The 21,622-nt window shown below is 40.9% G+C and overlaps 1 protein-coding gene across 1 annotated transcript; it reads right to left on the bottom strand.

The window, feature by feature from the left end:
• Window positions 1–9,808: 9,808 nt before the first annotated feature.
• EMC7 (ER membrane protein complex subunit 7) lies at window positions 9,809–20,519 on the bottom strand. Its single transcript, XM_005303985.5, has 5 exons — window positions 20,189–20,519; window positions 19,051–19,170; window positions 15,552–15,690; window positions 12,740–12,820; window positions 9,809–10,251 (listed from the first exon to the last, which is right to left on the bottom strand). Exons 1-5 carry the CDS (start codon window positions 20,413–20,415, stop codon window positions 10,099–10,101), a joined length of 720 nt encoding a protein of 239 aa, XP_005304042.1. The 5' UTR covers window positions 20,416–20,519; the 3' UTR covers window positions 9,809–10,098.
• Between the last annotated feature and the right edge of the window lie 1,103 nt (window positions 20,520–21,622).

The following is a 21,622-nucleotide window of genomic DNA, read 5'->3' as shown; positions in this document are numbered from 1 at the left end:
CTTCAAAGGCTAATAAGAAAGCACAGAAATCTGGCCAGTCCCATTCAGGCCAGATGACCTCTTATCAGTAGGGAGGTGCCTGGTGATAAAAATAATTGGTTGATGCAGTGAAAGAGTTGAAAGTGCCAGTAATACATACACTTACTTTTTGCCAGCACTATCTCAACAATATGTTTGTCAGAGTGAGTCAAATGAGGCCCTTGTAATCTGTGTAGAGTGCAGGGCAAATCAAAGTGGAAAAGAAAGCCATGTACACATTATGAGTATGCAATCAGTAGGAAAAATTAAAAATATCAATTGAGTAGTAGCTTCTGCAGTAGAATCTCAGTGCTAACCTAGAACTACAGTATGAAGTTTCCAAAGGGGCCTAAACGAATTGCACATCTAATTCCCACTGACTTTCAATGGGATTTGGTTGCCTAACTCCACTGGGCCCCTTTAAAAATCTCAACCATGGATATTACATTTAGGAAAGGATCTTTTTGGATCATTTAGCCCAATATACTACATCTAGTAAGGAGCCTGGATTCCTCTGTGTGTGTGTGGCTAACCTTTCTCTGAGTAACTTTGGTAAATATGATAACCAATGCAGCTCAGTAGGCAGTATTCCTCTTTCCGTAATGTTCCACCTGATGGAGCACAGCTGTCAACCCTCTGCTCTCTTGTAGTCTTAAGGGGCTATGGAAAAGGGCTTGTTTACTTACTGTACCAGGCATTAGGAGTCCCAACCCGGTTTCCCAGCTTCTGTAAGGGATATCTGCCGCATTATTTCACCTCCAGTTCTGGCTGACCTGGGAACTAGCCTCACCACTGATTGAGTACCTGCACTGGACACCTCCCAGATTGCAACTGCTTGAACTTTTCTTCCTAATCTACCTCACCAACTTCCTGTGCTGCTGTGAAGGCAAAAAAACAAAAAACAAAAACCCTACCTCATGCCAGCCAATTTAGCAGTGAGGGGGAAATTCCTTCCTAATAACTAAAAGGTGACTGTCACAATAGCCACAGCAGACCCCAAATCCAGTCCTACTCTAATCCTATGGGTGGGACCTGATCTGGGCATATAACAGTGCCTGAACCAGGGGAAAGGACTTATTTGATCTCTCTTTGTGTGTGTAGAGCCAATGAGCTTGCACTGCACCCCTCAAACCAGCCACTCAACTAGGATGCCCAGCCTCTAATTACTGTCCCTTATCCCACACCCACAAGGAATCAGAGCTCCCAGAAGGTGTGTTTGTGGAGGGGAGACCTTGAAAGCTACAGAGCCCTCTTTCACCTTCTAGCTCAGACACCCCCTCAGGCTGCAGGGGATATATGTATTCTAATACAGATGTCCCCCAGGTTATGCAAATCCGACTTACGCAAATCTGCATTTACGGAAAAAGTTCCGTAAGCTAGCAATAGGGTTGCTGGTTTTTTTGGCGCGTAAGTCGGGGAGCGTCTGTATCTAGGTGAAGTGTGTGCCTTTAAATGTTCTCCCATTACTTGTTTTCATAGTAGCATTCAATATAAATAATTTCACCCACCTTTTATATTGTTGCTCTTCTGATACCAGTAATCACCTATCTTCTCTACACTCATCTTTAAAGTTTCAGTTCAAATTGCAGCTATGATAAAAAAAATGACACTTGAAATCTATTCCTTTTGTGTCTCCTTCAGTGTTATCTGGGTCTACCTGCATGGCAAAGTAAGTTTTTATTGATTTTTACTGTTAGCTGTGCACAATCAACACATTTAAGAGGGATGAGCTGGATTGGATTCTATTTTGTGCATCTATAACAGAATTAAGTATGTTCCAACTGCATGGAAAAATTCTGTCATTGCAGCTTCACAACTGTATTGGAAACAAAGGATTGTGCAAGTATCACTCAGGGCATAATTTGAAGAGAAAGGTGTTACAAGAGTTTAAAGGTGGGCAGAATTTGGCCTGCAGAATCAGTAACACTGATGACAAAATAGGACTTTGGATCCCAGATTGATTTTGCAGCATTGGAAGTTAACTGCCTCCTCCCTCTTTTTACCTGGAAACTCAGCATACCTGTGATGGAGTCACAAGGACAGAATAAACATGAAATACTACAATGCCATTTCTACAATCACTTTTCTGAGTAGAAGTGCACTTTAAGTGTCATTTTTTAAACCTCAATAGATTTAAAATATGACAGGTTACAAAAATATTTATTAAAATCAAATATCCTTACCCAGATCCCTATAAACATCTTAGTTTATTAAAACAAAACATTTAAAAGTCTAATGAACTTTTCACCATTTATGCTGTTTACTTACATTCTGCATTTCTCTTGGCTTTGACAATGTAAAAAGGCTTGTGAGTTTTTCATTGGTTAAGTACATTTCTAAACAGTCACATTCAGATTAGCATGAACTAGCATGACGATGCAGGGATGGTTGCAAACATTGGGCTAAATTGAGCCATGTAGGCAGAGCCTTGCATTTAGGCACAATCTTTTTCTGAGTGACAGGTGCAGAGACTGTTAGGCTGTCTCAACCTTTTAGGATGGTATAACAATACCTAGCTCATATGCAGTGCTTTGTAGCAGCAGATCTTAAAATGCTTTCCAAAAGGTGGTGAGTACTTTTATCCCCTTTTACAGATGGGGAAACTGAGGCACCAGGAGGGAAGCAATTTGCCCAAGATCACTCAGTAGCCATGCTGGAAATTAAACCCAGATCTCCTGAGTCCTACCCTCAGTCCACTTACCCTCGCCCCATACAAAAGGGGAGGCATGGCCACTGCCTCCCCCTGGCCCCATCTGGGTGTTTTGCACCACCAGGCACACAGAGAGGTAACAGTGCATGTGCCTTCCCAGGTGCAGGAACTATGACTGTGACAAGGTCATGCATAGGACTTGCCCACACATACTTGCACAACGGCCAGACACAGTGTAACCAACTGTCAGTGAATATTGTTAAAACTAGTTCCTGCAGGAATTAATATTTCTTTAATCATGAGAATACTTTTATTGTTCTAAGGTTTTTTAAATTGCCAAATCTGACTTATCAGTGACCCTTTACATTCTTTCAGTCTTCCTTAAATCCTTATATCATCTTGGTGGCCTCAGACTGAATTTTCTTGCCTTTCAATATCCTATTAGAGTGAAGAGCAGCCTCAAGAATCAAATTTTCCCCTAAGTATATAATTTTTGAATAACTTAAAAAAAAAAATTAAACCTCCTCACATTAGTCTGCCTGATGCTCAAAAACACTTTGTTCTTTCTGTATTTACTATGCTCCCTACCCGTTAGTTATGAATTTAATCATTTCCAGATCCATGCTCTCCTTCAGTTCATTGACAAATATACTTAACAGTGCTAGTCACAGTACAAGTCCTTGTAGGACCACCTTGATACATGAGAATGGAAGAAGAGAGGCAACATCATTGATGTTTTATTGCTATCTATCTTTCAGGCAGGGTTTTTTTTACCTGTTAGAATCACAATACACTTGGGACATTGCTGAGGATGATAAATATCACACCACACGTTAAGGAATCTCATTTATCATTTCAAAATCCTTTGCACGTTAGGGCTTCAAAGTATCCACAGCAATAAGATCAAGGTCAGGCAAGACATTCACTTGCTTGCTGAAATCTCCTTTTTAGTACCTTAAAAATGCTGATACTGCCTTTAATTTCTAGTGAAAACACTGAGTTCCAGTTCTTTTCCATGAAGTCACAAGCAACTCTAGCACTACTGAAGCCTATATGCAATTTAGTTCATTTTAACTCAAGGCTCCTACCTGACAGCGCACCAGATTCAATAACAAACAAAAACAAACTGCAAAAAATACTTTCCTGACTTGCACACAGAGGCCCATCCAAGACTATGCATTAACCCAAAAATATATCAATTGATGGCTCATGTAGTATGGAATGGAAGCCAAACAGAGGGTTTTACTGAATCAAGTCCTGATGTAATTTTAGCCTCAAGGCATAGCTACTTTTGCAAATGTGTTTGTAGAGTGACATTATTTACTAACCTTCTGAAAAAAAAATCAGACCTCGGAGACTTATAAAATACACCAAAGTTATATATACATATTCTTAAAAGTGGTGGATACATATTTTATAAATGATTCATACATTATATATAATTTGCAGAAGATAATTAAGAGGACATAATCAACTTGAAATCCAGTCCATTAAGACAAAATGAATTAAAAGCAGTCTTGGGTATTATGTATGGGCCAGACGTCCTCAGTCTATTTTTGTGGTTTTACAATCACATTTGCTGGTTTTTTAAAACACTTTTCTCTGACCCCTTGCTGTTTAAAAAATCCCACAAAAACAGAAGAGGAAACTGACTGTACAAGAGAATCAGGACTTTTTATAGTTGGGTTTCACTGTCACATGCATAAACAGAAGAATTTTCTCAATATTTCAGTTATAGTAACTGAAGGTGTTACATCTGATAACAATTGTTAAATATTTTCAGACAAAATTGTAACTTGTTTTTTAAGCTGACAGTGTCCCAGTATGCAAGCACACATAAAAACACCACAGAAAGCGGCAGCTGCGAGTGATTCAATCTTTAAAAACTAGGGCTGTCAAGCAATTAAAAAAATTAATCGCAATTAATTGCACTGTTAAACAATAATAGAATACCTTGTATTTAAATATTTGTGGATGTTTTCTACATTTTCAAATATATTGATTTCAATTACAACACAGAATACAAAATGTACAGTGCACACTTTATTTTTTATCACAAGTATTTGCACTGTAAAAAAACAAATGAAATAGTATTTTTCAATTCACCTAATACAAGTACTGTAAAATTTTAAAGCCTGCAAGTCCACTCAGTCCTACTTCTTGTTCAGCCAATCACTCAGACAAGGGTTTCTCAAACTTCCTTGAACCATGACCCCCTTCTGACAAAAAAAAAAAAAAATTACTATGTGACCCTAGGCGGGGGTAGTAGGGGAGGGGGCCCAGCCCAAACCCTGCTGCCCCAGGCTAAAGCACTCAGGTTTTGGCTTCAGCCCCAAGTCCCAGTGAGTCAAATACTGTCCCTGGCAACCCCATTAAAATGGGGTCCCAACCCACAGTTTGAGTACCCCTGCCTCAGACAAACAAGTTTGTTTATTTGCAGGAGATAATGCTGCCTGCTTCTTGTTTATAATGTCACCTGAAAGTGAAAACAGGCATTCTCATGGCACTGTCCTAGCCGGCATCGCAAGATATTTACATGCCATATGCACTAAAGATTCATATGTCCCTTCATGCTTCAACCACCATTCCAGGGGGCTTGTGTCCATACTGACGACGGGTTGTGCTCAAGAACAATCCAAAGCAGTGTGAACTGACGCATGTTCATTTTCATTATCTGAATCAGATGCCACCAGCAGGTTGATTTTCTTTTTTGGTGGTTCGGGTTCTGTAGTTTCCACATCTGAGTGTTGCTCTTTTAAGACTTCTGAAAGCATGCTCCACACCTCGTCCCTCTCAGATTTTGGAAGGCACTTTAGATTCTTAAACCTTAGGTTGAGTGCTGTAGCTATCTTTCAAAATTTCACATTGGTATCTTTTGTGTTTTGTCAAATCTGCAGTGAAAGTGTTCTTAAAATGAATAACATGTGCTGGGTCATCATCCAAGATTGCTATAACACGAAATACATGGCAAAATGAAGATAAAACAGAGCAGGGGACATACAATTTTCCTCCAAGGAGTTCAGTCACACATTTAATTAACGCTTTTTTTTTTTTTTTTAGACGCGCGTCATCAGCATGGAAGCATGTCCTCTGGAATGGTGGCCGAAGCATGAAGGAACATACGAATGTTTAGCATATCTGGCATGTAAATAATTTGCAAAATGCCATGCAAATACCTATTCTCACTTTCTGGTGACATTGTAAAGAAGAAGAGGGCAGCATTATATCCTGTAGATGTAAACAAATTTGTTTGACTTAGGGATTGGCTGAACAAGAAGCAGGACTTCTAACTTCAATTACAACGCAGAATACAATATATGAGCATGTTGAAAAACATCCAAAATATTTAATAAATTTCAATTGGTATTCTATTGTTTAACAGTGCGATTAAAACTGCAATTAATCACAATTTTTAAAATGGTGATTAATTTATTTTAATCATGTGAGTTAACTGCAATTAATCGGCAGTCCTATTAAAAACATATTTTGGCTTCTGCATATTCACTGCTTACTAATCTCTCTCTTCACTCTTGGAAAACCACTTCTAAATTAAGTGTACTCCAGCAACAATTTATGCATTAAATTTTTACACAAATTTAAGAAAACCCCTTTTCCTTCTTAAAAGGTCCTACTGAACATGAAATAATTGGATATTGAGTTCACTGTAGCTTTTATGAGCAGTCTGCTACATGTAATCCTTATGCAATCACAGACCCAGTAGCCATTGAGGTTGAGATTTTCAAAGCACCTTCCTTCAGTTAATGGAGGATGTGTGTTTAAATTGGCTAGACTGCTTTAGAAATCTCAACCTATGACTATGTAAAGGGCTGATTTAGTTAATATTTGTACAGTACTTGGTATGTGTAAAATGCTACATAAACATTTAATATAAATGTTGATTATATTTATTTTTTGGTTGAGAACTTCATATTCATTAATGAATTTATCCTCACAATACTCCTGGTAAGGAAAAAAAAAATCTGTATTTTACAGGTGTGGATCTGAAACACAGAAATATTAAGTGGCTGGCCCAAAGACATAGAAAGTCTGTAGCAATATCAAGACCCCTTATCTCCTGAATATCAGTCCTCTTCTCACCACTGTCGTAATCTCAGCCTGCCCTTCCTCTAATAAAATTAGTAATTAATCTTCAGAACACCCTTGGGAGGTAGGTATGCATGATCATCCACATTTTACAGATTAGGTAGGAGACAATTACAAATTAACACACAACAAATGTAAAATTCAGTTTTGAAAATAAAATTTCTCCCCCACAGCTAGATAACAGAAAGATCACTGGTGACATCTTTGGCAAAATTATTTTATAAGTGCCTAAAACACCCATCACAGTAATACCCAGATTTTCTTACATACATGTCCAGTAGATGGAATGAGCCCTAACAGCTCTCCCTTCTCTCCTTCCATCCAACTTCTCAAAAGGGTCATTGAGAAGATCCATAAATGAGATGGTGGAATTGTTCTGAAGAATGTCAGAATAATCTCCGGTAGAAATATGTACCATATCCACTGACTCTCCACCCCAACAGTCCTGCTGTTGCCAGGTGGTGATCCTGTTTTCTGTTAGTTCAAATATCCTCATTAAAGGCAGCTATTATTCTGGGGTATGGAGTGAGAAACAGTCCCTGAGATGGCAGGTTCACAGCCTCTTCAAGGATTTGTATACAACCCCAAACTGGACAATCAATAGACAACTACAGATCACCCATTATACTAGCAGTAACTGTGCAGGAGAAAGGCATTCTTGGTGGAGGTACTATGGCTATGAAATGAGCTTCTGTCAGATCACCTTTATGGCCAGTTCCAAGTAAAACATGAGGTAACAGACATTGTGGCTAGAACCCCATATGACAAACAATGCCATCTCCAGATCAACTGGAGACGGAGGGAAAAAAAAAAAACACATTATTTGCTACTTGTGTTTGTGACTAGCTCAGCAGCACCCCAAAGATGTCTCTGCATACCACCATCAGAAATAGGGATAGATGCCCTCACTTATGGGGAGGAGGAAACCATGCTAAATAGCAACAGAGGGTCCTGGGGCACCTTTAAGACTAACAGAAGTATTGGGAGCATAAGTTTTCGTGCGTAAGAACCTCACTTCTTGACTTGCATCTGAAGAAGTGAGGTTCTTACCCACGAAAGCTTATACTCCCAATACTTCTGTTAGTCTTAAAGGTGCCACAGAACCCTCTTTTGCTTTTTACGAATTATGAATTAAGATTCAGATTAACACGGCTACCCCTCTGATTAATGCTATTTGGCATGTTTGTATTTTCATATTGAGCCTGAAACAGACTTCAACTGCAACTAACAGGAGACTCACCAAATGGAGACAGGTGCCTCTGTCTCTGAGAAGGTGGAAGTGGCATGGCGCAAGGGATGTGCTGTCAGCCACTTCCTGCAGCCCCCAATGGCCTGGAACAGCAAACCACCACCAGTGGGAGCTGTGATCAGCCAAACCTGCGGCTGCTGCAGGTAAACAAACCAGGCCGACCCGCCAGCGGATTTCCCTGATGGGCCGTGTGCCAAAGGTTGCCGATCCCTGATGTAGGTCAAAATATACAGATTGAACCAGTATTTATTAGTTTCTAGCTTTTATGTTTCCTAGCTATAAAGGTCTATCATAATAAGATAATTGATGTTTTCACATTATGCTGCCTTGCGGCTGCTTAAGTTTCAAGTTTATTAAAATCTAACTTTAATGTGCGTGTGGACAGATGGAAAAAGAGTGAACCTAATGTTTAATCACCCCCTTATTCCAAGTACAGTTGAAAAGAGTGATTTTCAGTTACATAGTACTTTAAGCCTCAGTTTGGCTATGTTATAGCACCCGTCAAGGTATATAGTATGGTGCTGTATTGGTAAGTCTTGTTATAAAAACATTTATTGGCCGAGCAGTTTGGAAAATGGTTATTAAAGCTCAGAAAAGATAATTTTAGATACCAAACAACCATAACCATTGTGTATGGGTCCTACTGCTTATGACATTAGCAGGCAATGAGAAACGAATTATAAAAGCAACTGAAATAAGCAACTGAAACTGATATTTTAAGAATAGCTACATTATTGAGTTCTTTCATTAAATTAAAATATTTAGGACATGATACAAGTCCCTGTAAATGTTTGCTTCACCCTGAAACAATTATTCCTTAAAAATGAATTACAGCTAGAGCCACTAATGGAAATAAGCAAGTGTTCCAATAATTTTAATTCTACAAAATATTTGTAGAGTGGAGAATAGTCAACTGTTTACAGCATCTGACTTTAAATCACCTTTAAAATTTGCTTAACACTGAGCAGCTTGAGGAGATTCTCTTCATTCATATCAAATGAATGAGGGATTCTAGAACAGCCTAGCAAGTCAGGATGAAGAAGAGTAGAGTGTTGCCAATAAACGACCACATGCAGTTCCATTTACCTTGTAATGCAATCATGTTCTATTATGGAGTTTGATATAAACAGATTTAAAAGTTGATGTAAGTGGGAGTCAACCTAGCTACTTGTAAAATTATTTGCCCTGTGTTTGGCTTCAAGTCTGCCTCCTAGACAAACTAGTAGCAAATACAGTCAGAGAACTGGTAAGAATCAAGTGTGTTTCAGAGATGAGGCATTCGGTGTGGTCAGTGTAAGCGGAAGGACCTGAGCTGCATTCCTCTTACTGTATGGCTATTGGAGATCCATAAGTAACTGACGGAGGTCATGAGCAGTTTTGGAAAAGGATGCTTGCCTGCTCGTGTTGAAGTTTTGTAGCAGATGCTAGATAAGTAAAATGAAATGGAAAAACCCATGAACTACTATTCCCCTCAAACTAACCTTATTAAATAGGATTTTGGCAGCCAGCAAATGTACATACAAAATAAAGTAACTCAAATACATAGTATATTCAGTTCAAATACTTCTAGCTGGTAGAGCCAGTTCTTTCCTCGGTAAACTCAAATGACTCAATTTCATTAAAGGGAGAAACTTTATGCACTTGAGAACTGGATAGAGGAGAAGGATAGAAAAACGTTAAGCTCATTTTTAAAAATAGAACTCTTTCTTTGAAACCAAAAGTTGTTGTTACATATAGTGAGATTTTGTCTAGGGATTAAAACTTATTCATTAATGTATAGCACATCATATAATTTAATTACTTTAATGTCATTTTCTACAGAGCAATATAGTTAATTCAGTATCATCAATATTGACCTTATACACATACAAGATTGAAGCCATGTCCTCCTCTGCTTACTGCCAAGTACAAAACAGCTTAAATAGGCTAAAAAGCTACATCACATACAACAGTTGTAGCAGATCAATTTTCATGTTGGATCAAGTTTACAGTAGTGGTGTTTTGAACTTGCAAGACCCATACAGATGATACCACACAAAAACAGTTGTGCAAACTCAGGCGCAGGAGGAAGAAACAACTACCTCCTTTTTCCAGCACCACTTTTCCCTGTTTTACTGCTCCCACTGCCAGACTTGCTGGAAGATTTTGAAGAGAAAAGTCTTGTCATGAATTCAGAGACATCGGGCAGTTCATGGTTGGAATTTAGCATATTCATTGACTGCTCCATTTCCTGCACACAAAAATCAGAAAATTTAAGTGTAAACTATTGACTATTTAAGGCTGTTTCTGTAACATCAGTTGAACAGGCACATTAAGTAGCTTTGCAATTTCCTCGATTGTGTTGCTATGCACTAGTTCTCTAGTGAGCACATCACTATAAAGATAATTTATTTGTGCAACCACAGCCAAACCCCAAACTACACAAAGAAACTTAAAAAAAAAAAAAAAAAAATACTAAAAGCACTCAGTATAGCCAAGGCAACCATGTCTCAAGTAGCCTTACAGGGCAGATACTTATTATATAAAAACTATCAATTTTTCAAAGCTAACTGTAGCGAAGATACACTGATCCTCTGCACAATACTATTTTGACTTGTCTAAAGATTTAAGCTCTTTAGATTTTAAAATCAATGTCCTCTTCTAGACTTTACATATTTTTAAGTTTTGCAGATTTGGCCCAAAGGTTTAGAAAGGTTTAGTATTTACTGCACATCCAGCAGAAATGTTTAGAATTTCTTACATAGCTACCAGTTACTGAACAGCTAGTTTACAGCTCTGATCCACTGCCTTAATGTCTTCCTTTTCTATGTGCAGAAAAGGATCTTAATGTGAGGACATCTATCCATCTATGCTTACCATAGCTTTAGATAGGATATTTATGCTAAACTTTCATTTTGAAAGACAAACAAGTTATCTTCTTTTAGAAAAGGAAATTAAGTATTTTATTAATAAAAGTTAAATTACTTTTCCAAAGTTCTATAACTTTTTAGTTATATTTTTATTATACATGAGGGACAGGAAGGCAATGCCAACATTCAGAATTGTCTTATAATTCCAAGTGTTTTTCAAGTAAGAACTAGCCAAAAGTTAGCTGGGTAGCCTATTGATATTATAACTATCTTTAATACTTATACAAGAGCACAACTATTACCTCAGCTTTATATATTAGGTATCAATATGCTGATCACCCAAAGAAAACAAAACAAGCTGTTGAAGAGTGTAGTAAAAGCTCCTTTTTCATAAGTGAATGAGTTTTAGGTTTATACTGCAGGGTTTAATACGTAGCTACCTAAGGCAATGTCATTTTCCATTTTATTCTAGCTCTTAGATTTTAACTTTTTCCCATTCCTCCAAGATCATCTCAATGCCAATCAAGATTCTTTCAATTTTGAATTTTTTTTATTAACAAGCCAAGTCACCCAGTTAACTAAAAGATGAGAGTAGCTTGTCTGTCCAGAGCAGTGGATGAGTGCATGCATTTCATAAAGAACAACAGTTGTTTTTTTGTTTTTTTTGCTGTTTTGGCTTTTTTTCTAAAACAGCCTCTAGGATTTAACCCACTTCAACAGCATTTCATAGGTAGCTGGTCTACTTTCAAGTTTTAGCTTCTATCAAAGTTAAACCAGAGGCATTAAACACCTTCTGATTTTTGCTTTTAATAGATATCACTTTAAAGAGGGCTGGACACCTGCAAAGTACTACTAAAGACAGTGGTTTCTGAGAAAGAGGAGTTGGAACCAACTGAATCCCAAAAGAAGCAGCCACCCAAAGACAATGAACATTTCTAGATAGTAGAAAAGATTTAGTAAACACCTTGAATCTCCATTTTGTCCTAGCTTTCCGCTATTTGGCATTTTGCATGGTAAAAGGACAATAAATTAGGATCATTTAAAAATAAATGGCTACATTAAGCTCCATAACACCACTGTGATACCAGGAGTAGTTAATAGCCCAGTAAACCATACATTTTTGGTGGTGGCACAGGAGGGGAAGAGAACACTAAGTCTTATGCCTCACAACAAACCTAGAGGAGTCCATAAATAGTATACAAAAGCAAGCCCTGTTGGGTCTTCAATGCTTCATCTTAACAGTAAAGAGTAAAAATTAGGAGATTTTCAAGAGAACTAAGTGGAGAGAGATTAGGGCATTAATTGCTTTTTGCAGACAGTCTGGAAAATATCAGACCATAATACAATTCATAGCGGTACATAAATTAAATTAAACTCTGTGTTCTGACCAAGTGCAGGCTTATAGAACTGATACCAGAACCCAATAATGATATTTGCAACTCAGGTCTCGTCTACACTACTGGGGTAAGTCGACCTACGTTACGCTACTCCAGCTACATGAATAACATAGCTGGAGTCGACGTAGCTTGGGTTGACTTACTGCGGTGTCTACACCGTGCTGCGTCAATGGGAGATGCTCTCCCGTCTTATTTGACCGGAGAGTGCTCTGCGGTTGATTTTGCAAGTCTTCACTAGACCTGCTAAACCAATACTCGCTGCATTGATCGCAGCTGCACTGATCTTTGGTACCTGTAGACATGGCCTCAGTTTTCACTGAATGAAGACAGCTGTCTATTAGTGCGTCCCATAAGGCAACTTTCAGTTTGTACTGTGTTTCTTTTTTGTAACTTAATATCTCATCACCATTGTTTGCTACAAATTTGGAATCCACTAATGTTTTTGATATCCACTCGTAATGAGCATATTTACCCGTCTCATGTCAGGATCACTGGTGTTGACAACTTTAGGCAGCAATACAAATATCAGTAATGGAAGAACCATCATCATAACCTAAACAAAAGAGAGAAATTCAAAGAACATTTCCTTAGTTTGAGTTATTGCTCAAAATATTTTAAGAAAGACTTCAGTAAGCAGGAAGACATCTGACATTTAACACCTGAGAGTGAAGATTCAGTCTTAGTTGGAAATCCATATTCCAAAACTACTGAAGATTTGGCTCAATAATCTAGTAGTTCTATAAGGGGCCAAGTAGGAAAGTTCAGTTTAAATTCTGGAGTTGGTGATTCATTGGCAAAGAATGGAATGTTTCAAATGGAATATTGTTAAAGCTTTCAACCCTGATACAATAAAGCAATGTACTCTAGGAGTGCGGAGGGCAACAAAAACCATCATGAATTTTAAAGGCAACTGACCATGGGGAAGTTCCAGTGGATATAGCCCAGGGTTTGGCAACCTTTGGCACGCGACTCGCCAGGGAAAGCACCCTGGTGGGCCGGGCCGGTTTGTTTACCTGCCGCATCCGCAGGTTTGGCCGATCGCAGCTCCCACCCCTCAGCCCGCACCGCTTCCCGCAGTCCCCAGTGGGAGCCGCGATCGGCCGAACCTGCGGACGCAACAGGTAAACAAACCAGCCCGGCCCGCCAGGGTGCTTACCCTGGCGAGCCGCATGCCAAAGATTGCCAATCCCTGATATAGCCTGAAGGGATGGGTGTGTGGGGAAGAGGAGGCTACAAAAAAACCTGTCATTTATTGAAAGGGCAAAAACTGAAATGAAACTATAGTTTTTTCCCCAAAATTCTATCAGATTAATCTTTCAGATACACTTGAGCAGGAAGCCCAAGAGATGGATGTATGTCAACTCGGATCCTACCTACATCTTTTTTGGGGTGTGTGCACATGTGGCGTGAAGTTTTTAATATAAGTGAAAAGTTGGCTATTAAACAGACTGTAGTTGGGAGACTGTAAAAAGGTAAGAAATAAACAAGAGAGAAACATGTCAATTTTTAAAACTCATCACCTCCTAGAAAAGGGGTCATTAGGATCTGTGACCTGTTCCATGGTAGAGAAACCCAACAAAATGGAGTTTCAGGGAATCACAGCTCATTCCCATCAGCAGTTCTGTAGCAAATAAAAGACTTCATTTTCCTGAAAAGTTATTTCAGTGTTTTAGGATAGTCACAGAATTGGATGTACTGATATGTAGACTGCCACATTACAGGTCACTAGGGAGGTACATAACTAAGGATTCTCAGCAGAACTACAAAGAATTTAAATAAACTTTAGACAGTAAGATTAGAGTGCATGCCAAGTATATCAAAATGGTTGAGCTCTCCAATTCTTTAGAGACTGAATTTAAAAGAGAAGTGGATTCCTGAAACACTGGAAGCACACCTTTTGCCCAGTTCTGTTTGTCATAATTCAGAAAGAACTCTGCCTATGAAAAGATCTGCAAGCCTAAAAGTAATCCAGACAGTACTAATTAGCTTAAATTTAAATCTACAGTCAACATCCCTTGAGGAGCACAAAGCAGCAACATGTGTGTGATGGTGCGTGTGTCTTGTATTTCCCTTAGTACCCTCCTATTCTGCTGAAGCACGGGAACCCTCTGGGACATTAAAAATATCTAAGAGGATTTTGGTTGGGATTTGTCCTTTTTCCTGCTAGACTAATGATGGATATAACACAATACCCTAAAGACTTATTTATTTATATAGACACACTATACATATATAGTGTCTTGTTTTGAAACTTGAAGACACTGTTTAGTCACCAAATTAGTTGTACAAAATTTAATATTGCAGTTACATGTGCTTTGCAATGGATGCAGATACTTAAGCTATGGGTTTTCCCATCTTAGACTATTCCAAGTCTTAATTCTTTTAAAACTCTATTAAGCATCCTGAGCATAGTGCACATACACAGCTTTGTTTATATTTGGGACTAACATTAAGAGGAGTAGTGTGCATTTTGGTTCTTCTGATTTGAAGACTGTTTAAAAAACAAGGCTATCAAATTAAAATAATCACATTTACAACTATAACATTGTCCAAGACAAGAAAAGATTAGTACCTAGAGAGCCATAGCATTCCTTTAACCTATTTTAATACAAAAATGAATGATTCAGTGTTTAGGATGCATCATATTTTCATATATTTGCCTATGATCTCCCCCTAGGTTGTGATTTTGTTCTCTGCATGTTAGATTTTAATATGTTCTCATATTCTAATTTAAAAAGTGTAAAGAAAAGAAATAATGCTTTCATGATTTGAACTGGGAAAACAGCAGACCGCTTGATACAACAGGAGATTAATATTTTACTGTGAAAACTCATCATCTGTATTGGTTATTTGCAATTACAGTTATGCTTAATGCTGCAATGCCTGCTCTTATTAATGAAAAAAGCAGCAAAAGAATCTTGCTGCTGGCTGAGAAAGTGACACTTGAAGTCAGTGTTGCATCACCACCCCACTGGCTTCATCCAATTACCAGTAATAAGCATTTTTCAACAACCATAAGACTGCAATTGCTGTTCGGCTGGTGTAACCATTCATCTCTAGAGAAGCCTCTTTTCCTATCAACAATATATCTGAAAACAAGTTTGTTTTACTGAGATTTGCAAACTGATTATGTATTTTCTCTATTTCCACAAGTAGCAAGAATTAATTTTTTTCTTTGCTTGGAGATCCAACTGCAATGGATGGATGCTACCCTAAATCCACTCTCAAAAAGCTTTAAGGTAAAATCAGCAGCAAATAGATTTGTGTGCTGCATCTATACATACCATAGGGTTCATTAGAAAGTCTGTCCATCCCCAAGACTCTCTCTTTATGAAGTAAGAAGGGGGTCCAGAAGATTTCATCTGAAGCGGGTATGGCAGCCTGACTACTTCTGACGTTTTGATGTAATTCACATATCTTGCTCTAGTGAAAAAATAAGTATTTTTAAAGCATTTTTAAAACCCTCCCCTCTAACTTGACAAATCCTTATTTAATATTCCTTCTAGTCAAAGCTTGTTACAAGACCACAAACTTAACAAGCTGCTACATGAAAGTGTGAACCACAGAAGACATTTGTCCAGATGTTACTCTTTAAGCAATACCCATCATCCCATCCATTAATAATATCCCCTCTAATCAATTATGGTAGAATGTAAAATTTAAAGTAGGCAGGTAAGAGGGAAAAAAAAGATCGGAAACAGTAGAACCATTTGTTGGGAAGTGGTTGATGAAGAACTATTTGTGTTAACATATTAGTGCTGGTCAGAAAAAATTAGTCAGCTAACTTTACCATGAGACAATTTGATTAATGCTTCAGAAAAAATTCAGCTCTGATTCCAAGGTCTTCTTCAATACAGTTATGGAGATCTCAGTAACCAGCTAACTGGTAAACTTGGCTTGTTAAGTATAACTGGAAGAACACATTCTTCTGGGTACTCATCATAATCAGGTCAAATATGGATTACGTTAACAATTTCTGAAGCGTTTGCTTAACCCCCATGCAGGGAAACAAGTACATTACATTCACCAAAGCTCATTTTCAAGTCTGGCATTCGACAGGAACAAATATTGGAACAATCTAATTCAGTGATACTCAGACATCAGTGGTTCAGGAGCCAAAGTAGCAATCAACATTACCCAAAAGAGCCACAGTAGGGTGAATTCATTGTTTAAATATAAATGTATAGTACTATAGTAAATGAAACAGTATGACAGGGGAAATATTTATATTGTAACATATGTATTTTATTCTCACAGCAAAATGTTTGACCAAGTATTATTTTACTAACTACAACTGATTAATAACATAATAAAAGCATCCTGATTGGTTAATAATTAAAATCACACAGTGTTTTAATATCATGTAATGCAAAGAGCTACAGGAGATATATTAAAAGAGCCACTTGCGCCTGAGCCTCTGTCTGAGTACCACAGATTCTAATTACGTCTAACAAACAAATAGCCCCACCTCAACTCGGGATTCCTTTTTTAAAATACTTTAAATTTTTAAAAGTAAAATATGTCATGGTTGTTAATAGGATGAGACATCTAATGAGATTGTAGGTTTAAGTTTTCAAAGTTTGGTAACAAAATCTTGAACTATTATGGGGCGTTATTCCAATAAGAGACAACATCATGATAAGTAATTGAATGCAAAGATTCAGTTAATGCAATATTCAATTTGAAATGCTAATCTTCCAGAACCAGAAAAATAAGCATTTCAGTTCCCATAGGCACCTTTATTCCGCCTCTTGTGCTTATCACTTATAACAGGATTTTCCATCGTATGATCTCTTAACATGTGAAGTTAAAGATGCTACATATGCATACAAATTAAAGAAAAAGTGCAATTTAAACACGTTTATTCTATCTTACTATTTCAAATAAATCCCTCTTATTGGACAGGATAGCTATTTCTTTGTACTATTTGCTGAATAGTGTACAATAATGTACAGCTGTGTATTAGGCTATGTCTATACTACACAGTTTTTAGTGACACAACTGTGCCGCTAAAAGGTGCGCAGTGTAGCTGCTGTTTGTCGGCAGGAGCGAGCTGTTCACAGCGGCGCTTGTCATCAACAAAACTTTTGTCTTTTGGGGGGTTGTTTTTTCAACACCCCTGAACAACAAAAGTTTTAACTTTCACTTGGCAGTGCGTACTAGGACACCCTACTGCAGGGGTGGCCAACCTGTGGCTCCGAAGCCACATGCGGCTCTTCAGAAGTTAATATGTGGGTCCTTGTATAGGCACCGAGTCTGGGGCTGGAGCTACAGGCACCAACTTTCCAATGTGCTGGGGGGTGCTCACTGCTCAAGCACTGGCTCTGCCATGGGCCCTTCCCCCACTCCACCCCTTCCCGCCCCATCCCCATAGCCTGCCCTGCCCTCACTCTTCCCCCTCCCCCCCAGAGCCTCCTGCATGCCTCAAAACAGCTGATCGGAAGGTAGGGTAGGGAGAGGGACACGCTGATCGGAGGGGCTGCTGGTGGGTGGGAGGACCTGGGAGTGGGGAAGCTGATGAGGGGCTGCTGACATACACCTCTACGAATTCGGATATAATGCGGTAAACCAACGGGGAGCCCCGGGCCCTTTAAAGCGCCACCTGAGCCCTGCTGCTTTACCACATTATATCCGAATTCGTGTGGAGCCCCATGCCCTCTAAATCACCACCCGAGCCCGGGCCAGAGGCTCCAGCCGCTGCGGTGAGCCCCGAGCCCTTTAAATCCCCACCCGAGCCCTGCTGCCAGAGCTCCGGCGGTGATTTAAAGGGACCGGGGTGCCCCACAGCAGCTGGAGCCCCGGGCCCTTTAAATCCCCACCCGAGCCCCACTGCCAGAGCTCCGGTGGTGATTTAAAGGGCCCGGGGCTCCCTGGGGAAGCCGGTCCAGTCCGGCACACTGCACCGGCCCGAACCGGATATAACGCGGTCTCACCTATAAGGTGGTGAGATTTTTTGACTCCCGAGGACCGCGTTATATCGGGACATAGGTGTATTACTGTGGCTCTTTGGCAATGTACATTGGTAAATTCTGGCTCCTTCTCAGGCTGGCCACCCCCGCCTTACTGTAATGCACACAAACAAAGGACACAGCTAAAGTTGCTGTGGATGAGGCAAACACAGACAAACAGTACAGGGATCTGTGCCACAGTCTAGTAAAAGCACTTCAGAATTTAGGAACAAGTATGGCCCTTCATTCTCCATACTAACATGGCAACGTGCTCCACGCCTGGAATAAGGATGTGCATTTACTTTAGGCTGACTGAAGGAGAATGAACAAAATATCACAGAGAGATTCTAGGGACAGAGAGATGGAGACCATCTTCCTGACTCAGACAGAAAGTAACCAAGCAAGAGAAAGGGGATACAGACTGAAAATGGAAAGAAAAGAATCTCAGGAGACCTCTGAAAGCCTCTCAAAAAAGAAAGGAGGTAGAGGTTTTAGGGGCAGATTTTCTTTCACGTTGCCTGCTATCAACCCAATAAATTATTGAAGTGGTGAAAGGAAACAAAACTCTTCCAAAACTTTTCCATTCACTCATGTTAAAGTTGTAAGAATAGGGAGGAAAAAAAACCAAAAACAAAATAAAGCTAAGCCTTTGAAGCTAAATTTCCATCTATAAATATCTTTTGAAAAAAGAGATAAACAATTGAAACTTAAGGTCTAAAATGGAAGTACCAACCCTGTCCTAACTACAGTGAGTTCAAGCAACACTAATACTGCACTATCAGCCATATTAAATTGGTTTAAATGGATCGATGCAGAAATAATCTGAAGGGCTCACCTCATTTTGCCTTTTGAAGTTATGTCCACTCGAACTGGTTCAAACCTATAAGCTGGGGATATAACTTCTACTACGTAAGATCCAGAAGGTATATCATGAACCACAAAACTTCCATCTGTCCTGAGGAAAGAAAATAAAGATTCATCACGCTTCAATATACAAGAGACTGCGGGGAGTCAGTTACAACTGATTGTTTTTTAAAAAGTGTTGTCACCCGATCATTGTCATTCAGGGACATTAAGGAGCAGACTATAAATTTCAATAGATATTATGCAGCAGAGGGTCCTGTGGCACCTTTAAGACTTAGTCTTAAAGGTGCCACAGGACCCTCTGTTGCTTTTTACAGATTCAGACTAACACGGCTACCCCTCTGATAATAGATATTATAAGAGTTTAGGAAAAAAAGTAATAATGATGGAATCACTGATGACATCACAATCAGGTTGCCAGAAATAAATTGGTGGAAGCTTTGCAACTGTCACCAGCTACTTGTACTACCCTGTTTTTGATAGCTACATTACAACATCTGTAGAACAACAGAAGGCAGCTCCCTTTGTCCCTTGCCTGCACAGCCTATCTGACTTCGTGGGGCACTAGGAAGGCTGGACAAGTGAGAAATATGGTCTGGCTCTGCCCATAATTCTGGGGGTAGGGGGGAGAGAAGAGAGATTAAGAATACCAGCCAGCCAACGCTCATGACGAACCCTACCCCATCAACCCGGGGTGGGGGGAGGAGTATGACTTGAGTGAGAGGCGCAGCCACGGGCCAGGCCGCCAAAGCATCAACAGGACCAGCCGGGAGGGCGGCTCAGCAGGGCGCGCTCAGCCTCCGGAGGCCGGCCAAGTGTAAGGCCGTGCGGAGGTGTGAGGCGACCCGTGCCAAGGAGGAGTGTTTGCGGCAGGTGCCGGGCGAGCATCAGCCCAGCCCCTGCTGCTCCCGAGATCGCCCCCTCCCCGCGAAGGGGTGCGGAGACTGCGTGCGGCTCCCGCCAGTCACCCCCTGCCAGCCCAGGGAGAGGGCAGCAGAGACCACGGGAGGGGCGATCAGCCCGGCGGGGACTAACGGCCCTGCTGACCCCGGCAAGCGGCGGCAGCGCACCCCGGGCCCGGCCTCTCCCTGGGCCCCTCCGTCGCTCACTTGAGGAAGCCGACGTGCTCCTCCCCGTCCACCAGCACCCGGGCCGCCGCGATCCAGTCCTGCGGCTTCACCCCGGGCACCACCGCCCGGCCCTCGATTTTAAACCGCTCCCCGGGGCCCGGCCCGCCAGGAGACTCCCCCGCCTCTGAGCCCCACGAGCCGCCGGGCAGCACCGACGCCACCAGCAACAACAGCACCGAGTGGAGCGGGCCCGGCCAGGCCGCCATCGCAGCAGCCGCCGCTCCCGGTAGTAACGAGGGCGGAGCTAGAGCAAGTGGGAGCGCAGCGGCCGCCTCCCTCAGCGCATGCACCAAACAGTGCAATGGAGTTCAACGCATGCGCAAAAGAGTGCGGAGGGGGAAGAGGGCGGCCGCGCAGAGCATGCGCAGACAAAAGGACAGCCGATTGACCGGCTGCCGGCGACTGAAACTCACAGCGCATGCGCCAGAGGAACGCCGTTGCGAACGAAGCCAGCCTGCGAGTCACGTGGCGGAGGACAGGCTCTGGAGGGGTGAAACGATTGGCCGTAACGGTTACCGAGGCGGAAGTATTGACGTTGCTATACTGCCAGGAGGTGGGTTTGTGGTGGGTGGGGTTCCTGTATCAGACATGGATGGTCGCAGAGCGTGGACGTGACCCTACTTGTGTCGTCATCAGGCCCTTTTAAAGCTCGGCCTGGCATGCTGAGGGCGGCTCAAATAGGGTACGTCACGGACAGCGCCACCTAATGGCTGAACCTCGCATTACTAGTCCACTTTTCACATCCCACTAGTACCTCTCCCCCCGCCAGGTCTGTGTCCCAACCGTTGACAGTGTTTACACTCTCAGGCTGTGGCTGAAGTTGAGTACGCTCGGTCAGTTAAGGGTCTCTGCATCGTACTGCTTTTCTAATTACACGGCCGTAATGCATAACGCTTGGTCACCTGGCTGGGGTCAGGCTGGAATCCTTGAGTTCTCTCGTTCAGCAGCTGCCCTCTGTAGAGTCGCTGGTGGTTCTTTCTGACTGAACAGGCGATGGTTGATGTCGATGGTTTCTGTTGAACTCTGCATCATGTCTGATCTGGGCACTGAATTCCTTTTCTTTCTGACAGCTGGAGTGACCCATCCTTTTTCTCCATTCAGTTTGCCATGAACACAGACACCAGTTTCTAGACCTGGCAGTTGTCTAACTGAGTGGCGTCTCTTGTAAGAGTGTTCATAACGTAGTCAGTTAAACATTTTCTTTGGCTAATGGAATTTGCCAGAATCCACTCGAGGCATCCAGTTTGGAGCATACTGTAGCTTCTTTCACTTTGGGGAGAAAGTTTTCAGGTGTTGGGAGGATATATGTATGTCTCTCTCACAACTGCTTCATTATGTCTTTTATTATCCACACAGATTCATATTTTTCCATTTTTCTTTATAAGTGGTACCACTGGGGCACACCATGTTGTT

The sequence above is a fragment of the Chrysemys picta genome, chromosome 4 (assembly GCF_011386835.1).
Source record: "Chrysemys picta bellii isolate R12L10 chromosome 4, ASM1138683v2, whole genome shotgun sequence".
Classification (NCBI taxonomy): Eukaryota; Metazoa; Chordata; order Testudines; family Emydidae; genus Chrysemys; species Chrysemys picta.
Note: the sequence above shows the minus strand (reverse complement) of the source record. Positions and strands in the feature narration are given on the sequence as shown.

Bases quoted from the DNA above. Each gene is read 5' to 3' on its own strand.
- EMC7 (XM_005303985.5), bottom strand. From the start codon at position 20,415: ATGGCGGCCTGGCCGGGCCCGCTCCACTCGGTGCTGTTGTTGCTGGTG. The intron at 19,171-20,188 runs GTGAGCGACGGA...TTCTTTCCTCAG, and splicing joins GAGCACGTCGGCTTCCTCAA to GACAGATGGAAGTTTTGTGG. The intron at 10,252-12,739 runs GTAAATATGCTC...TTTTGTGTGCAG, and splicing joins GTGATCCTGACATGAGACGG to GAAATGGAGCAGTCAATGAA.